General features: G+C 44.9%; 1 protein-coding gene across 2 annotated transcripts in view; it reads left to right on the top strand.

The window, feature by feature from the left end:
• The window catches only part of CFDP1 (craniofacial development protein 1), a 50,586-nt gene extending 37,811 nt beyond the window's left edge, over positions 1-12,775 (top strand). The window contains exons 6-7 of one of the 2 annotated variants that reach the window (XM_075837551.1): positions 7,937-8,095; positions 12,427-12,775. In XM_075837551.1, the coding sequence (XP_075693666.1) occupies positions 7,937-8,095; positions 12,427-12,517 (250 nt within the window). In that variant the 3' untranslated portion in view covers positions 12,518-12,775. The remainder of the gene's footprint in view (positions 1-7,936; positions 8,096-12,426) is intronic. The other variant, XM_075837552.1, reaches the window with a different exon arrangement.
• Positions 12,776-19,242: the final 6,467 nt, after the last annotated feature.

A 19,242-nucleotide genomic window follows, 5' to 3' on the forward strand; every position in this document is an offset into this window, starting at 1 on the left:
AGTTCGAGTTTCTCCTGGGATAATGTCTTCTGAAGAAACAAGCTCTGGGTGGACAAGAGTCATTTCGGCACCAGTGTCCCTCAGTCCCATGGTAACCGTCTTGCCCACAGTGACCGCTTGTAAATTGTCACAAGATGCCCTCTCCCTCCCACCCACAAACAAAACTGCTGGGGACAAAATAGATGGTTTGGGCAAAGGGGTAGTTTTCCTCTTCTCTGGGCAAGCAGTGCTGATATGCCCCACTTGGTTGCATCCAAAACACCTGCGATTATCAACAGCAGGCCTGGGAAGTGGGGCAGGGGCAACACCTCCTGGTGATCTGCGAGTAGGGGCAAAAGTGTTAATAGGGGGCTTTCCCCCTTTCCAGCCTGGAACAGCAGGCTTTCGCGCCTCTGGCGCTCTGTTGGCGGCATATACATCCGCTATCTGGGCAGCTTTATCCAGGGTCTTGGGCTCACGGTCCAAAATAAACTGTCGTACTTCCATAGGACAGGTGTGGAGAAACTGGTCCAGGATCATCAGATCCTCCAAATCTTCAAAGGTGTTGACAGCTAATCCCTGCGTCCACTGCCTGAAGTGGATCTTTAGTCCATCGGCCAGGTCTGAGTAACTGTCAGTACCCGTGCGCTGCAAAGCCCGAAATCGTTTCCTGTATACCTCTGGGGTGAGGTTAAATCGTTGGATTAAGGCCTTTTTAATAGCCTCATAATCTTGATCGATAGTTGTGGGCAGGGCTGCAAACACCTCCAGAGCTTTGCCTTTCAGCCCTGGAGTCAGATACTTAGCCCAGTCTGCGGGTGGCAGTTGGAATTGTCTGCAGACCTTTTCAAAACCTTTCAAATAAACATCCAGATCGCCGTCTTTCTCCATGACAGGGAAACGCTCTAGACGGGGTTTAAGGTTGATTGTGCCTGTGGACTCACTCTGAGGCGAGGAGGAAGCACTTGGCAGCTGCATTTGGGTCAACTTGAGCTGGTACTCCCGCTCTGCCTGGCGTTCTTCTCGCTCCGCTTGACGTTCTGCAAACTCTGCTTGGCGTTGTGCAAACTCTGCTTGGCGTTGTGCAAACTCTGCTTGGCGTTGTGCAGCTTCTCGCTCTGCTTGGCGCTCTTGCATCACCAGTTGCATCCGCATATTCGGATCACAGTTGCCAATCTGCTGGAGGATTAGAGAAAGAGAAGACTCCATACCGTTTTGAGACCTGGTACTGCTGGTACTGCCATGCCCAGCCAGTTCCTGACTAGAGTCTCCTGTCCGTTCCTCTGAGACTGAAGTTTCCTGCTCCGGTCCCTCGGAATGGTGGAGCTGTGTATCATCTGCCACCAACGCTTGGATCAGATCCGCTTTACTTTTGTTCGTTCCGTCCAGCCTTCTCTCCTCACAGAGGACTAGCAGTTCATCTTTCCTCTTATTTCTATACACCTCTGCCATCTTACCGTGTTTCCCCGAAAGTAAGACAGTGTCTTACTTTCTTTTTATCCCCAAAAGCCCCACTATGTCTTACTTTCGGGGTATGTCTTATATTAGAAAAAAATTGTCGAATTTTTTGCACTTTACTTTATTATTTTTTTATTACTATGGTCTGTCCCTCAAAGGTCAAAAAAGACCTTTGGGGAACTTTATATATATTTTTTTCTTTCTTTTACACCATCTTTTCCCCTGTAACTGGAGCTGCACAGCAGCCCCAGTTACAGGGGAAATCAGCCCTCTCATAGTGACGATTGTCACTAATAGGGCTGTGCTGGGTCTTGTTAGACACAGCAGCAGCCTGCCACTAACGGGACCCGGCGATCATGTGACCTGTCACATGATCATCGGGAGGAATAGAGACAGCGCCGCTGCTGCTGTCTCTATTCCTATACACAGCGTTCATTGAACGCTGTGTAAAAACACATCGGAGAAGACAGAAGCAGCTAAAGCTGCTTCTATCTTCTCCTCCGGGTCCCCGGCAGTCACTGACAGCCGGAGACCCGACATTCAGCTGCCCGATCGCGCGGGCAGCAAGTTAAAACCCGAGCCGTAAAAAGTCTATGGCTCGGGTTTTAAGGAGGAGGCGGCATTGACAAGTGCTGGGGGTGACGTATGGAGAGGGGGGCGGCGCGGAAGTGGGCAGGAGGCGGCAATACCCCGTGTTTCCCCGAAAGTAAGACATATGTCTTACTTTCGGGGTACGGCTTATATTAGCCGACCCCCCTGAAACCCCCGATACGTCTTACAATCGGGGGTGTCTTACTATCGGGGAAACACGGTATCAGCGGTTTTTTCAAAATAAAAGAAAGAAAAGAAAAAACAAGAAGGGGAAGGGAAACTGTTTTGCACGTGTGTATGTTAGCTGACAAATAGTATGCACTGAGTTCTTCCTTGTGGACTGTTGTATTCTTTTCAAGGATACTCCAGCCCTTAAGTGTAAAGGTTAATTTCTTAAACAAAACACTTAACGTCTTTAACAGTGTAAATGACAATAACACTATCCCACCGCTGCCACCACTCTGTGCCGATCGCCGATCTCAGGTCGCGTCACAGGGGTGAACTACACTACTGAGTTTATTAATTTACCTCATAAATCCACGCCCACCTACTCTAGATGACAGGATTATGCTAAATTACTCCCGTAGTTTCCAACACCCCAATAATTTATACCACAGTATGCTACCACCACCTATACTTATCTAGGCAATAGGGGCCTAAGTCTCTATGTTCCCTTAACCCCAGTTCCTATAACACAGGTTATCTAAATTGAACATAAAATACAGGTAACGTTCCTCACCTTCGGAAGATTAAGTTCTGTAAGACTACAAGGAAGAGACTTATAAATATTTCAGATTTAATACACAATAGTGCAGTGCAATACATAAAATAGTTGTCAGAATAAAAGATAAAAAATATACATACAGTTACAATGCAATCAAACAGTTTATGAAAATAAAAGGGATAAAAGAAACAGAACAAAACCTTACTGATGTACAGCGGCGATATCCTGGCTGTGGGGCAGCTGAAAATATGGGCAGTCACTCCAACCGAGATATGGATCCCCAACGACTGACACTGACCCTCACTTCTCATGGCATTTTAAACCCAGTTTTTTCCCTCCAGTTCACTGGCTGGTGATGTCACTGAGAGGAGGCTGTTCATATGATAATGAAGCGTACTCCTCCCATTACACAGTTGTATTTCTATAGAGAAACATAAAAGTGATCATGTGTCCTTGCAGGAATCCCCTAGAAATATAATATTACCTGCATTCACCTGTGCAGACATTTACCAACCAGGGCATATCAAACACCACTATAATAGGCCCATGTTTTTAGCCAATAGCCAATCCCAGGTAGTTCCTCTGAGTGTAGGGATCTGAATTTGACATATATATGAGGGCTATTTTCCCTGATCATAACTAGCTATGTGGGTCATTACAAATATAAATTATGACGGGGTTTGCCTTGATGTATCATACTTTCTTTGAACACCATGCCATTCTCCCATGTTTCTCCTGGTCCACAGACAGACACACCACAGGCATCCATTTGCATAGCTTTAGATGTTTGGTCAGGATGTTTGGTCAGCCCTAGTGACAAATCCTTAATCAGCACATCTCGCACCTTGGTGAGGAAAGAGCCAATTAAACATTTGTCAGACAGTGGACATCCTTTGATGGCCAAAGATCTGCATTTCCTATGCAAATCAGATGTATCTTCTGTGTCAGAGGGAGTTATGAAATTACCTCCTAGTAACCTACTTTTGATTCTCTTACCTATAACACCACAGGAGTGTTATTATTTCTATGGGGCGTCCTGAAACACACATCAGCAGGTTATTTGTACATACATTGAACCCTAAAGGGGTTTTCCAATGATAGACATTTATGACATATCCACCAGATATGTCAGATAGATGCGAGTCCCACCTATCTCCAGAATGGGGTCCCCTAAACCCCGTTCAGCCGTTCCGTGTTGCGGGTGAATGGGGTGAATTCCGACCATAAAAAAGGCTATATGGCCGTGATTTACATTTCTAGAGGCCTATTATCGAGCAAACAATATGTAAACGGGGCAACAATCAGCTGATGAACAAGCAAACGCAATTTTGGCCTTGAGGACAGAGCAATTTTTTTACATTTCCCTCTTTGCATCCCGACGCCCATAACTTTTTTATTATTTGTACGACGTAGTTGTATGAGACTTTGTTTTTTGCGGGACGAGTTGTACTTTATGTAGGTACCATTTTTTGATACTAATACATTATTGTTTAATTTCTATATAAATTTTTATTTTGGCAAAAATGCTGAAAAAATGCAGCTGCGCATCAGTTTTAATATTTATTTATTTTTTTACGCCATACACCGATCATCATAAATAATGTTATACATTTGTTGGACAGGTTGTTACGGTCGTGGCGATACCAAATATGTCTATATTATTTAATGTTTCGGGACTTATATTTTAAAAAGTTTATTTATTATAAAAAATGTGTGTTTCTGTGTATTTTTTTTACTTTTTATTTATTTATCATTAAGTTTTTTTTACATTCATTTAACTTTTTTTTTAAATCTTATAAAGGGATTTATCATTTTGATTTTTATTTTGTAACTGTAATGTACTGGCATAGATCTATATGCCAGTACATTAGCCTGTTACTGATCGTACACAGGCAGTTGTTAGGGCATACCTCAGTATGCCCTAACAACAGGAAATATGTTCAGACAACCCTGGGGTCCTTCAATGGACCCTGGGCTGTCTGGCCATAGGAGTTGTGGGCTTTGATCGCGTCACAGTTATCTTCTGTGACGCGATCAATGTGCAGTCCCCTCTCCCTGAACGCTGCGATCAGCTTTCATCGCGGCGTTCAAAGGGTTAACGGCGGAGAGATGTTTCTCTCCTCTCTGCTGTCAGAGCGGGGCCGTGGCTGTGTATTACAGCCGTTGCCCCGCTCTCGATCGCGCGCACAGACGGCTGTCACACAGGACGACAATGCTCGTCCTAATGCGCGAAGTACTGGCCGCTCAGGACGAGCATACTCGTCCTGTGTCGGCAACCAGTTAAATGCCGAAAATAAAATCGTTGTTGGCAGCACATCTCCCTGTGTAACGATCGCTCGTCCCCGTTCATGACTGATCGTCACTCCTTGTGAAAGGAGCGACGATCAACGAGCTCTATCGTTGATCTGCACTCGTTTACGCGGCCCACATCGAGCGGTGTAAGACCACCTTAACCGTACAGTAAATAGAGATAAGGTTTAGGGCACATTCAGACTGTTTTCCTGCCCGGGTACTCTGAGTGTAGAAAAGACAGCACCCGTACTGAACACTGACACATAGTTAATCGGCCAATTCAGATGTCCGTTTTTTGTTTTTTTTTCCCCCACGTACATCTGTCTGTAATGAAAAATTGCAGCATGCTCTATCTTTGTCTGTTTTTCACGCAGAAATTGCTCAAAGAAGTCGATCGGTCTGTGTGGAAAAACAGACGCCACACGGATTATAAATGTTGATTAGAAACGTGCACTCTGGTGACGGATGCCACTGTTAAGGAATCCGTCACAGTCCTATGTTTAACGTATACGTCGGAAGCATTACCCGGCATATACGTTAAATTTACTGCCAACACGTGCTGTGCACAGGCCCTAAACCCGTAGTGTCTCTTTAAAGCCCTGCAGACACATAGTACAGGCCCACGAGAGCCAATCTGTAGTAGTGAAAGTATCAAAAACAAAGCAATCCGTGCACTTGATGTTCTGGTCGTCCTCTTGTAATAGAACGTAACCTCTATTTATTTCCGTATATTTCAGCAGGATCCGGAATATAATATATATATTTTTTGCTTCAGTAGTTTTCCTTCATCTAAAATGGTATTAAGTATGCGCCAGTGGCATCCAGCCACAGCAATAAAAATGTTATTTTCAAGCGTGGATCAAGGGCAAGTACAACTGAGGGATATTACGGAGGGCAGCGCAGTGTTGCATTGCAGGGAGAAAGTTCTCATTATCATTCAATGCATTTTGCTAAGCTTGCCTGAAATGACACCACATCAGCGGAGGTGAAAGCAGATGAGTTGCACAAGAGAGCGTGAAGTTTAGACGCCGTCTCTTCTGGAGCTTGTCCGCTTGAGTGCAAACATTTTCAAGCTTTTAATATTAAATAACACAGTCAAATTTATTTTAGCCAGTACCAGATTTCCCACTGGTCTGGGATCCATGTAAAATAATCCTGAAGTTAATGGGGAGCATGGAGTTTGCAGCAACAAAAAGACATTTGGGGGAGATTTATCAAAACCGGTGCAATGGAAAGCGGTGGAGTTGCCCATAGCAACCATTTAGGGCCTCAAAAAATTACAGGTGGAATCGGATTGGTTTCTATTGGCGACTGCTCTACTTTTGGCTTGCAGTCATTTTAATAAATCTCCCAGTGTGTGAACAAGATTTAGGATATAAAGAAGTTTTCGCACCTTTAATATTCATAGCATATTGATAAAATGTATCATTATCTGATCAGGGGGTGGCGGTCGGCTGTTGGTATCACCACCGATTGCTAGAGCTAAAGGACCCGGTCTTAGAGTGACTGGGGCTGTGTTCTGAATCAATGGTCGGTATACAGGAAAAAGTCCAAGAGACCGCTGCCCTTTACAGAGCATCGCAGCCCCCTTTACAGAGCATCGCAGCCCCCTTTACAGAGCATCGCAGCCCCCTTTACAGAGCATCGCAGCCCCCTTTACAGGGCATCGCAGCCCCCTTTACAGAGCATCGCAGCCCCCTTTACAGGGCATCGCAGCCCCCTTTACAGGGCATCGCAGCCCCCTTTACAGGGCATCGCAGCCCCCTTTACAGGGCATCGCAGCCCCCTTTACAGGGCATCGCAGCCCCCTTTACAGGGCATCGCAGCCCCCTTTACAGGGCATCGCAGCCCCCTTTACAGAGCATCGCAGCCCCCTTTACAGGGCATCGCAGCCCCCTTTACAGGGCATCGCAGCCCCCTTTACAGGGCATCGCATCCCCCTTTACAGGGCATCGCATCCCCCTTTACAGGGCATCGCATCCCCCTTTACAGAGCATCGCAGCCCCCTTTACAGGGCATCGCATCCCCCTTTACAGGGCATCGCATCCCCCTTTACAGGGCATCGCATCCCCCTTTACAGGGCATCGCATCCCCCTTTACAGAGCATCGCAGCCCCCTTTACAGGGCATCGCATCCCCCTTTACAGGGCATCGCATCCCCCTTTACAGGGCATCGCATCCCCCTTTACAGGGCATCGCAGCCCCCTTTACAGAGCATCGCATCCCCCTTTACGCTAGCCAATGGTCAGGTTTTAGTGGGAAAACCCTTTAAAGGACAGGATCACTTTTTTGTTGTTGATCCAAGTAAAAAAACAATTAAAAAGTTGCTTTCAATAACATGATACATTGTTTTATTTAAATAAAAAGTACTCAAAGGTTAATATAGTCTTAAGTCACAATGGGCTGTTTTCATGGCAGACCTGAATTTCCCCTGGAATTAGGAGGATGATAAAGTTTGTGGTATGACGAAACCATGGGGTGTCAATACAGTTAGGAATAGGAAGGAAAAAGTGGATATCCGTAGAGAATGCTTCTAAATTCCAGTTGGTACAGATCAGGAAAGCGGCTCGTTCTATAGACTGCAGAGCTTGTTCCAGCCTTTGGTTTAGGATTTCATTATCCTGCCCATGACTACATATTTAAAGCAACCTGTCTTAAGGGAATTGTATAAGATCATAAAAATGCTTGTCCATGAGCTGTGTCTGGTAGGACTGTTCACTTGAATGGGGCTGCAATACAAGACACAGCCCATAGACAAGAGTGGCGCTGTTTCGGGATGATCTCCTACAACTCCATTATTAAGGCCAATTCTATCCACATTTGCATTATAATGTCCAGTCTATACACATGTTGGTGGATATCTGATCCTTGTTTTTCCATTGTGTCATTGCAGCGTGAAGAGACCTGTGGGTATGAGCGGCATTCTTGGAAAATTAGGCTCCAAAAAGCAGAAGATGAGCACGCTGGAGAAATCCAAGCTGGACTGGGATTCTTTTAAAAACAAAGAGGGGATTGGAGAAGAATTGGCTCACCACAATAGGGGCAAAGATGGGTAAGCGCATGTTCCAGCCAATGTTTTCAGTAAATATGCCCTATGTACCATACGAGACGGCCGTTGATTCACATTTTATTTGTGTTTCTGGCGCAGCCATGTTCCTTTAGCTTGAGCCTCAGCATTTCCTCTGTTCACAAGTGGCAGATTTACTGTAGAGATTTCTACAACAGAAGATCCATTCCATACATCTGAATAAGGTGGATTCTACAACTTCTGCATAGACTTTTACAAATCCTGTTTCGATGTAAGGAACAGTCTCAGAAATTTGGAGTGATCTTCAAATTTTGAATACATTATTCTGGCACCTGATGGTCTGAAAATCCTGATAATCTGGCACAGGAATCTTGTTCTCCCATGACAGATTATGAGCCGGCTGGTTCAGCACTTCAGGTCCTCCGCTGTGCGTACGCTGAACGTCCCTGGCTCTGCTGTTCACAGCTTCCTCATCTTCTAGGTCTCCAAAGCCATGGCATTCATGTTGAAAACCTGACGTGAGGTCTGCCCATCCTGCTACCAGGGGTACCGGGTGGACCTACCGCCATGGAACAGAAAAGAATGTCTGGTGTCACATCATTTCTGATATTCCAGCACCTCTGCAATCTCAAAGATTCCAGATTATTGGAATTTTACTATATATATATATATATATATATATATATATATATATATAGCTCTGTATTATCGGCACATAGGAGGCAGGCTGGTCCACCCCTGGCACCACATTGTGCTGTGCTGGCAGCTGGCACAGCTCCTCCATTGAACACTGTACAGTCTGCCGGCCTGACTCGGCATGCTCTGGTCGGAGCTAGTTTCTTCTTGCCTGAGGGGGAAGTTACTGCTGTATTGTTGGCATGAGATCTTCTTATGTAACCCTCCCGGACACCACAAGGACTTCACATTTTCTCTTATTCACATCACATAGTGAGAACGACTGTGGGCCAGAGAGCAGCTCTTTGCCAGGACCCCCAGCACTGTTGCCTTGCAGCGCTGGGGTCCAAGGACAACATCTGCATGGAGTTTGTATGTTCTCCCCGGGGTTTTGCCTCCAGTTTCCTGCCACACTCCAAAAACATTCCGATAGAGAAGTTTAGATTGTGAGCCCCAATGGGGGACAGTGATGGAGGACAACCTCTGTACGGCGCTGCGGAATATGTTGGCGCAATATAAGTAACAGAACTTAAATGAGTCATGCCTTTAACCCTTTAATGAGCAGGCCTTAATGAAAAGGCATTCTTTTTCGTTTTTTTCAGTCGCATTCTAAGAGCCACAACTTTTTTTATTTACCGTAGGGATTGTTTTTTGTTGTTTTTCTACGGCACCGTTTATTAACCCCTTAATGACCAGCCTATTTTAGACGTTAACGACCAAGCCATTTTTTAAGTTTTTCCATCGTCGCATTCCAAGAGCTATAACCTTTTTATTTTTGCGTCGACATAGCTGTATAAGGTCTTGTTTTTTGCGGGACAAGTTGTATTTTTTAATACCACCATTTTGGGGGAAATATTATTTATTGATTAACTTTTATTTGGGGGGAAATAGAAAAAAACCTGAAATTTCGCCACTCTTTTTCGCGTCTTAAATCTACGCCGTTTACCGTGTGATATAAATAACACAATAACTTTATTCAGCGGGTTGTTACCATTGCAACGATACCAAATTTGTATAGTTTTTGTATGTTTTACTACTTTTACACAGTAAAAACACTTTTTTTTTTCAAAATGATTTGTTTTTGTGTCTCCATATTTGAAGAGCCGTAACGTTTTTATTTTTTCGCTGATGCGGTTGTATGAGGGCTTTTTTTTTTTTGCGGGACAACTTGTAGTTTTTATTGGTACCATTTTGGAGTAGATGCGACTTTTTGATCACTTTTTATCACATTTTTTTTAAGTCAGGATTCACAGAAAACAGCAATTTTTCCATAGTTTTTTATTACATTTTTTAAGGCGTTCACCGTGCGGGTTAAATAATGTAATAGATTTATAGTCGGGGTCGTTACGGACGCGGCGATACCAAATATGTGTAACTTTTTAACTTTATTTTGTTTTTTTAATAGTAAAGCATTTTGTAAGGGGAAAAGCTGGGTTTTTCATTTTTTTTCAAATTAACTTTATTAAACTTTTTTTTCACTTTTTTACTAGTCCCACTAGGGGACTATAATATGCGATTCTGCGATCGCATTTATAATACACTGCAATACTTCTGTATTGCAGTGTATTACTGCCTGGCCGTTTAACACGGACAGGCATCTGCTAGGTCATGCCTGCGGCATGATCTAGCAGGCATTCGCTCCAGGCAGACCTGGGGGCCTCGATTAGACCCCCGGCTGCCATTGGAGACACAGATACTCGGCGATCGTATCGCCGGGTGTCGGTGGGAGAGAGAGGGAGCTCCCTGCCTCTCTCCAAAACCACTCAGATGCGGTGCACCGCATCTGAGGGGTTAAACGGGTGAGATCGATACTAATATCGATCTCACCCGGCAGAGCAGGGATGCCCCCAGCCCTCAGCTACCTCTGGCAGCTGAGAGCAGGGAGATCTGACAGCTCCCTGCTCTGTTTACTTATTCCGATGCCGCAACGTAAAAAGTCTATGGCATCGGAATAAGGCCCGTTAGTGACCGACGTAGAAACACGATGGGCCGGTCACTAACGGGTTAAGTACACCATTTATTGACTAACTTTTATCTAATTTTTTTGGGGGAAGCAATAATTAAAAAAAAAAAAATCTGTTTCAATTTGCATTTTTAAATCTGCAGTGTTCACCGGTTTCCCTTTATTCTTTGGATCAGTAAGATTACGGCAATGTGTACGGGCTTTTCATGTTTTACTACTTTTGCACAATAAAAACGCTTTTAGACTAAATTTGTTTTTGTGTCGCCGCATTTCAAGAGCCATTACTTCTTGGTACCATTATGGGATACATGGGATTTATGGATTAACTTTAATATTTTTTGGGTGAGGGGGGAGATTTGAAAATAAAAAAGCTGTTCTGCCGTTCTTGAAGTTTTTGTTTATTTTTGTGGGTTTTTTTTATGCACGGCTGTCATCGTGTGGTTTAAATAACAGGTCAACCTTATTGTTCGAGTCGTTACAATCATGGCGATTTATATAGGTGTATTTTTACTACAAAATAAATCTTTAAAAAAACGTTATTTAACTGTATTTAATTTATATTTTTCAGTCCCTCTAGGGGACTTCACAAAGCGATCTTCTGATCGCTTATATAATGCTATTGTATCCTTAAGGCCCTATTACCCTGGCCAGTTTCGGCCGGTGCAATGAGCAGCCGATTTGAGTCGCTCGTTTTCTCCTGTCACAAGGAGTTATGTATGGGGACGAGCAGTCGTTACTACGATCGCCCGCCGCCCCCCCCCCCCCACCCCCATACATTCTTATGTCGGCATCTCATCTCCCTGTACACAGGGATGTGCTGCCGACAATGATAATATTTCAGGTTCTTAAAACTACGAGCAGCAGATGATTGAGCGTTTGCTCGTTCATCTTTTAATCGCTAGCCGGTGTACACTGGGCAATTATCGGCAAAGAGCAGTCTATGAACGCTTGTTTGCCCGATAGTTGGCCTGTGTAAAACCCCCTTTAGTATACCAAAGCATCACTGCCTGAAAGTGTAAAACTGACAGGCATTCTACTAGGCTGTACATTAGGCATTTAGCCATGTTAGGCCACCGGCGATCACGGCCTGTCGATTGGTGACAGGCGGAGCCCCTTTCCTCTGTCAAACCACTTAAATGCAGCAGTCACTATTGACATTGTTTGAAGTTATCTCCAATCCCGACCGTTGCAGCGGGAGTCCGGCTGTTAGTCACAGCCGGGCTCACGTGATCGCCTCGGCACAGCTTCTGTGCCCACTCCAACACAATCATGTACCTCAAAATGCGGGAAGGTGACCCTTCCTGTGACGTACATGTCCACCGACCAACCAACCAACCAGACTTTTAACCCCTTCCCACGATATCACGTACATTTCTGTATCTCTCATTCACTTTAAAGGGGTTGTCTGCCTTTCTAAGCATCTGGCCTGTTAGCCTGACGTTCACATGTCCTATGTTCACACCTTATTCTGTGTGTATGTGCCAGGAGGCTTTTCTGTCTTCATTGGATCAGGGTTTTTGTTGTTTTTTTTAACAACGTGTGATGGAAAACGTTATTTATAGTTTATTTTTTTTATGCTCTGCATATTGAAAATGATATTTACTAGATGTACTGGGCACCCCAGTTTTTAGATGATTTGGAGTCCCAGTGCTAAAGTCTTTTATTGAACAAAATTATAATTATTATTTTTTTAATTTATCTTAATTTTCTTCTCTAGATATATTGAAAGGAAAGCCTTCCTGGAACGGGTAGATTATCGTCAATTTGAACTTGAGAGGGAAATCAGACTAAAAAATATGAAGCCATAACCTCTACCCACCCCTGTGTCTCTGAGAGAAGCTCCTTGGGCGGCTGTCGTGTTCTATGGAAGTAAGAGCGCTGTACCGAAGTTACAGAGGAAAGTGGAGTCTGAAAATCTGTATATTTGGACTGTAATATGAACATTTTAAAATCTTTACCCGTAGAATATTATTTTATAAGATTTAAATATTGTTGTTTTTTTTTTAATTGGTCAATTTTTGCCACTAAATGGTTTCTGCAATAATAAATGTATCTTTGTAAATGGAGAGTTTGAGTCGCTATACAGAGACAACCTACCAGTACCTTATTGGGTCACTCCCAGCCCGTCTAGCTGCTGTCCGTGCTGCACACGGCGGTTACTCTGGATATTAGCTGGTGGTCATAATAATGGGACTCAACTGTGTACGTGCAGAGTAGAGACAGAATATTTGTGTAGTCAAACATTAGCAAGGAGAAGCATGTCTGGGTACATCTTGATTCCCCAAAGTCTTTTTAAAGGGGTTTCCCCCAAATAAACAATTATCACCTATAAGTGTCCGAACGCTGGGGGCTCCAGCGAGGAGGAGCTTGAATGAAGCGGTGGTAGAGAATGCCCCCACCACATCCTTTCTGTAGCGTCCATGACCGCAGACCGCCATTCCTACTCACACCTCGGCTCTGTGAGTGTTGGCCAGCATCTCCTTCCTAGGAGACGCCAGCACTCACTTCTGCTCTGCTCGGCTGTGTCCCATAGGGTGCGCACACACGTAAGGGCCAGCGCGCGCACATGAATTATATTACAATTTAGCCCTAATCGCTCCGGACTATAAAAGGGGCCCTGCCCTTTCACTCCCTGCCTGAGCGCTGTTTGTAATTCCCATGTTAGTCTTAGCAAATGGTCCTTCAGTGTTCTGTTCCTGTGCCCCACTACCTGTTCCTGTATCCTGTGCTGCGTTGGTTCCTAGCCCTATCGAGTGTTGGAGTCGTGTTCTGTCATCAGTCACGCCTCCTATCGTAAACCACATCTGGTGTCCTCTGCCACACCTGATACCCTCCGCCACGTGTGGCATCCTCTGCTGGCTGAAGTTCCATCTGTACCTAGCCACTGCGACTGTCTGGACTATTCAGGTACCCTTGTGCTGGACTTTGTATTATTGGGTACTCTGTTTGGCCAGCTGCCTCCCCGCTATGGCGGTGTGGCCTAGTGGGTCCACCTACCCACAGATCGTGACACATTCAATGTCTATGAGAATGATAGAAACAGCCGAGCGCGTCTCTCCATTTTCCTCCTCACTGTAGTCGAGTAGTAAGGAGAAATGGGGGGGGTTTGGGACCCCCATTCTTGCTATCGATGGTGGGGCCCCTGCAATCGGACAATTATTGCCTATACTGTGGATAGGTGATAATTTTCGATACTGGTACAGCTTCTTTTAAGTCCGGTTCCTTACATTGCATAGATATTACACTGTTGTGCCAGTCTGGAACTCCGCAATGAAATCCACATGTTGCATACAGATTTTTGCGTGGATTTTACCCACTGCAGTGCAATGGATGAAAGGCGTAGTGAAAATCTGCGACATTTCCCCAACAGATAGAGAATGCTGCAGGATTAAAATTCTGCTGCTTTTTTTGTTTTTTTGTTATGCTTTAAGTAAATGAGTTTTGTTAATACCCCCATTGTCTTACTTGGCACTGAACTTTGCTGTGGAATGTTGGTGCGGATTCCACAACGGAAATTCTGCAACAAATACACTGTGTGTGCCCTATCTTCAGGCGTTTACATCTCTGACCTCCCATTGACATCAATGGGAGGTAGAGAAAGCGTATTTCGCCGCATTTTTGCTCAATGGCCACAGGCGAAAAACGCAGCAAACGGCGTGCAGGCAGAGCAAAATCTGCCTCAATTCCAAACTGAATTTTGAGGCAGAATTTTCTGCCTGCAAAAAACTCTGTGTGAACATAAGACTTTTATCTGAATAATTTCCTTTGAGTGGGAGCAAACTGATAAAGAATGATTGCAACAATGGGTTCCTGCTGCTACTCTGCAAAACCTTCAGCATAATATGTTATGCTGTTTATGGCAGCCTTTCTTCTTCCTGTGTGTGCTGATGGGCTGCAGGGAAGACATTGGGAATTTAACTTTTTATTGGGTTTTTGAACACTATATAACCCGGATATTGTATGGTGCGTGTATATAAAGTACTAGAGGTGACGGAAAGAGAAGCAATTGAAACACTGACTATTAGTGTAGGAACACATTAGGCGGATACGCTTTGTAAATGTAAACTGCGTATCCGCCCTGGTAGCCACAGGGAATTCTGTTAAAAAACGCACCAAATCAACATGTCCGCTGCGTAAATGGCGAAGTGTCCCTCTTCTAAGCGTAGCCTGGCCTCCTGGGATCACGCTGTATTCCTTGTGACCACAGCAGCTTTTGATTGGCTGTAGCAATCACATGGGATGAAATGTCATCATAGGCGGCCGGGCTACGCTCAGAGGAGAGGATTGCGTCGCTAGGACAACGTGCAGAGGTAAGTATAAACTTTTTTTATTATTAATTTAAAATTTAAAAAAAAAGTTTTTTTCTTACTTGCGATTTTTGTAGTGGAATCCCAGCATTTCCACTGCAAAAGTCGCAACGCACAGCTCTTTGTTGCAGGCCTTACCTCCCCATTGAATTCAATCGGGAAAACCTGCAACAGAAGAGCAATGATTCCACAGCTTACGCTGCGGATTATCCACCATGAAATCAGTGTTTAGATCTAGTGTGTTCCTACGTTTTATAAGGTGTATGAGCAACAAAAACATAGGGATAATAGTGGCACCAAGGGCCCCTTGAACTCTCAAGGCATTAAAGGGTTATTCCCAACATAAAGTTTAATATCCCAAGACCTAGAAATGTAAAACGAAACATCTTTCTAAATGTCTTCTTTTTTCTGTAGTGCAGCGTTTCTCGGATGTGCCCTACTCTGAAGCGCATGTCATTTGTTGAGTTGTGTAGATAGTTTCTATAAAAACGACCATCACCGGCGTTTCATTCATTCATTCTGTCACGCCTCCTCTCTCCTATAGCATGAGCGAAAAAACGTATCATTGAAGCGCTCTGTTGGGGGCGTTCAGCAAGAGGGCGATGCTGCTATGAATGCAGGATAAAGAGCAGCATGGTGAATTTATTACAGCGCCACTTGCTGGTAAAAAGTCATCGAAACGCACTTATTTAGCAAAATAAGAAGAACACATGAGATTAAAATTGATGAAATAAAAAATATTTTGCCGACATTATTTTTGTTGAAAAAAACGTATTTACTAATATGTTAAATATTACATTAAAAAAAAAAGTTGGTCAACTTGGGAATAACCCTTTAAGTAGCACCAAAAAAAGAGTAAGGCGGGATTCACACGACCGGGTCGTTCCCGAGCCCGAGTGTCGGCCGGTAAAATCGGCCATTTTGCCCGGCCGGTTTGCATAAAGTTATGCATCCGTGCCGGGCCGGGCAGATCCGGACAGTGACATCAGCGGCAGCTCCTGAAGGGGAATCCCCATGTGTTCGGGGATTCCGCTTCAGGTGTTTCCCCTGATGTCACTGCCCAGATATGGACAGAGACATCAAGCGCTCTGTCCAGGAGCGGAATCCCCGAAAACACGGGGATTCCGCTCCTTCAAGGAGCTAAAGTGCGGCTAGCACATAGCAGAGCGGGGAGATACCTCCCCGCTCTGCTATAGTGGCGTCGCTACAGTAGTAGCAGCCGCAGCAGCTGCTGCTACTACTACTACTACTAGCGGCGCCATCGAAGGTGTCGCCGAGCCAGGGTGCTTTTAACAAGCAGGGGAAGGGAGCCAGCGCAGCGCTCCCTTCCACCTGCTGTACACCCCGGCCCTGCAACACAGTGTACAGCGATGCCATTCGTCAGAATGGCATCAACTCCTCCTCCTCACATGCACTCTGCGCTGTGAGGAGGAGGAGATAGAGCGCAAGCGCCGGGAAACCCGGCCATCACTCGGAACACATTCCGGTGATGGCCGTGTAATACCCGGCCCCATAGACTTGTATGGGGGCCGGGTGCCCGGGCAAAGATAGAGCATGTCCTATTTTTTGACGGCCGGATTTTCCGGCCGTCAAAAAATCGGTCGTGTGAATAGCCCCATTAGGGGTCTATCATTCCTAATGCAGCCGGGTGCCGGCCGATTTATGAACGGCCGGCACCCGGCCGGGAAACCCTGCCGTGTGAATGAGGCCTAAGGTGAAAGTCTGAAGCAGTTAAAGGGGTTGTCCCATCAGGTTAGGGGTGGGTCTGTCAACATGATTTTGAATCACCCCAGTTGAAACCAGCAGAATTGTGAATCCAGCTCTGGAGTATAAGTACAGGCTGTAACTCAGGATCAGGACAATATACAGTAAGTAATGCAATGTATCTACAAAGTCACTTCAATTTTTATGTAGAATTTATCAGCGCAAAACGTCCTATATGGAGACGGTGATATAAGAAAAGCACCATCAGCCCCTAATGCTCCAGTTTTAGACCCTTCTTGTGATCCTGGCAGGGTTTTGTTTTTATTCTTCATGCTGTCGTAAAGAGCTGGGGTTTATGTGCAGCTCAAGGTTAGGGAAAGGAAGATTGTTATTGACGTCCACATTTTCTGCTGTCCTAATAACAAACAACTATCAGAATAGAATATTTTGGATGATTTGGAGATGCGCTCAAAAGCTGACAAGGTGCAAAACAGCAGAGGTCATATTCACGGACTACGCTCTCCTTGGTTTTTTATTATGTATGTGTACTTTGTATAGAACACATGAGGGTGAGGAATTTCTGTGCGTTATGTTACCTCCAGAGCATTGCTTCATCTTTACTTTTGCAGCTTCTGTAAAGAATGTATTCGGAAAGGGCATACATAACAATTGTCTAATACAATGGACCTGCTCCATCAATAAGAGAATTCAGAATGCCTTTCAACTGCCTCAGACCCGTTAGAATACAGGCTGCCATAAAGAGCAGTTTATACTCTGTCAATCGTGGCCTAATGTACCAAGACTATACACTAGCACCAGTTAGTGTTATAGTCAGGGTTTACATCAGAAATTTCTTTGCCCCTTACAGTCAAATGGGGGCCCCTTCCATAACCGAGGGGGGGGCAATGGAAATTTGCAGGAGGCAGACAGAGGTGAGACAAAAACTGACAGTGACATTGTAGAGGGGCAGGGATGAGACAGAGGCGGACATGGGCTCTGTCAGGAGACAAGGGGGAGAGACTAGGTGGTAGGGCTCTGTGGGGGGGGAGTAGGGCCAGGTGGGGGGGGGGGGATACATGCCCTGATAGGCTGGCTCTGTGGGGCAGGAGAGAGACAAGTTAGCAGGGGCTCTGGAGAGAGTAGGTGTACAGGGTGGGCAGCATAAATAAAGTCATTGCACGAAAGCAGAGTCTCTCACCAGGATGCAGTTCTGGTCACTTCTTCTGCAGGCTCTACGAACTTCCACTGCCGCGGCACGCCTGGACGAAGTCACCACCTCCTTTTCACACGTCGCTCCTATGTAACCTGCGTAGACTTCAGACCCTTAAATTCGGACTCTCGACCAGACCCCTACATTAATTTATACCCCAGTTCCCTAATTTAAACCCCACATCACTCCCATAAATTAATTTTCACTCCAAACCAGACCCCCCTCCCAAAAAAATTCAGACCCCTATGTACTTACCGGTCACGGGTCTTCTTGCCTCCACTTCATGACCGGTGCCTCTTCTCTGCTACCTGACTCTGTGGCACTGCTTGACAAGACTGACACTGGCCAGCATCAGAATGTTGTATGCGCCGTCGCACATAACGTCGTGTCACTAGCCAGCGCCAGTCTTGTGAAGCAGGGCCCCAGCTTTAATTACTTTGCAGAAAGGTTCAGTGCCTGCAGTATAAACTAACTCAAAACTAACTATAGACAGTGGCGGCGGGTACATTTTTTTACTTTTTGGGCCGGGCACCTGACGGCAATACCAGCGGTGCTGCCCTGTTTTATACTGCAAATGGTGAATCAGATTTGCTTGAAAATAAAGTAATACTAGTTTATAAACGTAATAGTCGTTATGTCAGCCGTGTTGTTCTTGAGATAAGCGGTTCACGTGATGCTTCAGTAGAATGGTGTGCTGGTTCTGACAAATGTGAGGTTCAGGCAGCACTTCCAACGTGAAATCTGTTACAGTATTTACATGTCCTGTACATTTCCCGCTTCACAGAACCTGTCACTCCGGTGTAAAATCAATCCATGGCTATGTAAACCTGTGAAAAAATTCCTTCTACATCACATGCACGGTCATTAAAGAATGCAGAGATTTTGGCTCAGACACTGGTCTACAGACTGGTCCTTCATTCAAGCAGAAGTCTCTGAGCACCCCGCTATCTCTGCCATGCTCAACTGCTCTGCCTGACAGTAACTTGTGCAACTGTTCCTACCAGCTGGCACCGTACAGTCAGTAGGCATATTGCCCGTGTTTATTGAGATTAGATATGGGAGCTAATGGTGGGTATGATGTAAGCAATATGTGATCCCCTGCACTGTGGCCGGTTCATGCTGCTACATAGAATCAGAATCCGCTAAACAACTTGTATAGAAAAACTTTTATTTTGCAAAGTCCTCTACTATAATTGTTTTTCTATATAATTTAAGGTAAAACTTTGTTTATATATGTGATAATATAAAACCCTACTGTATATAATATGTTGAAAGACACAAGGGTTACATTTAATAACCGTGCACTAGTCTT

This window comes from Rhinoderma darwinii, chromosome 9 (genome assembly GCF_050947455.1).
Source record: "Rhinoderma darwinii isolate aRhiDar2 chromosome 9, aRhiDar2.hap1, whole genome shotgun sequence".
NCBI lineage: Eukaryota > Metazoa > Chordata > Amphibia > Anura > Rhinodermatidae > Rhinoderma > Rhinoderma darwinii.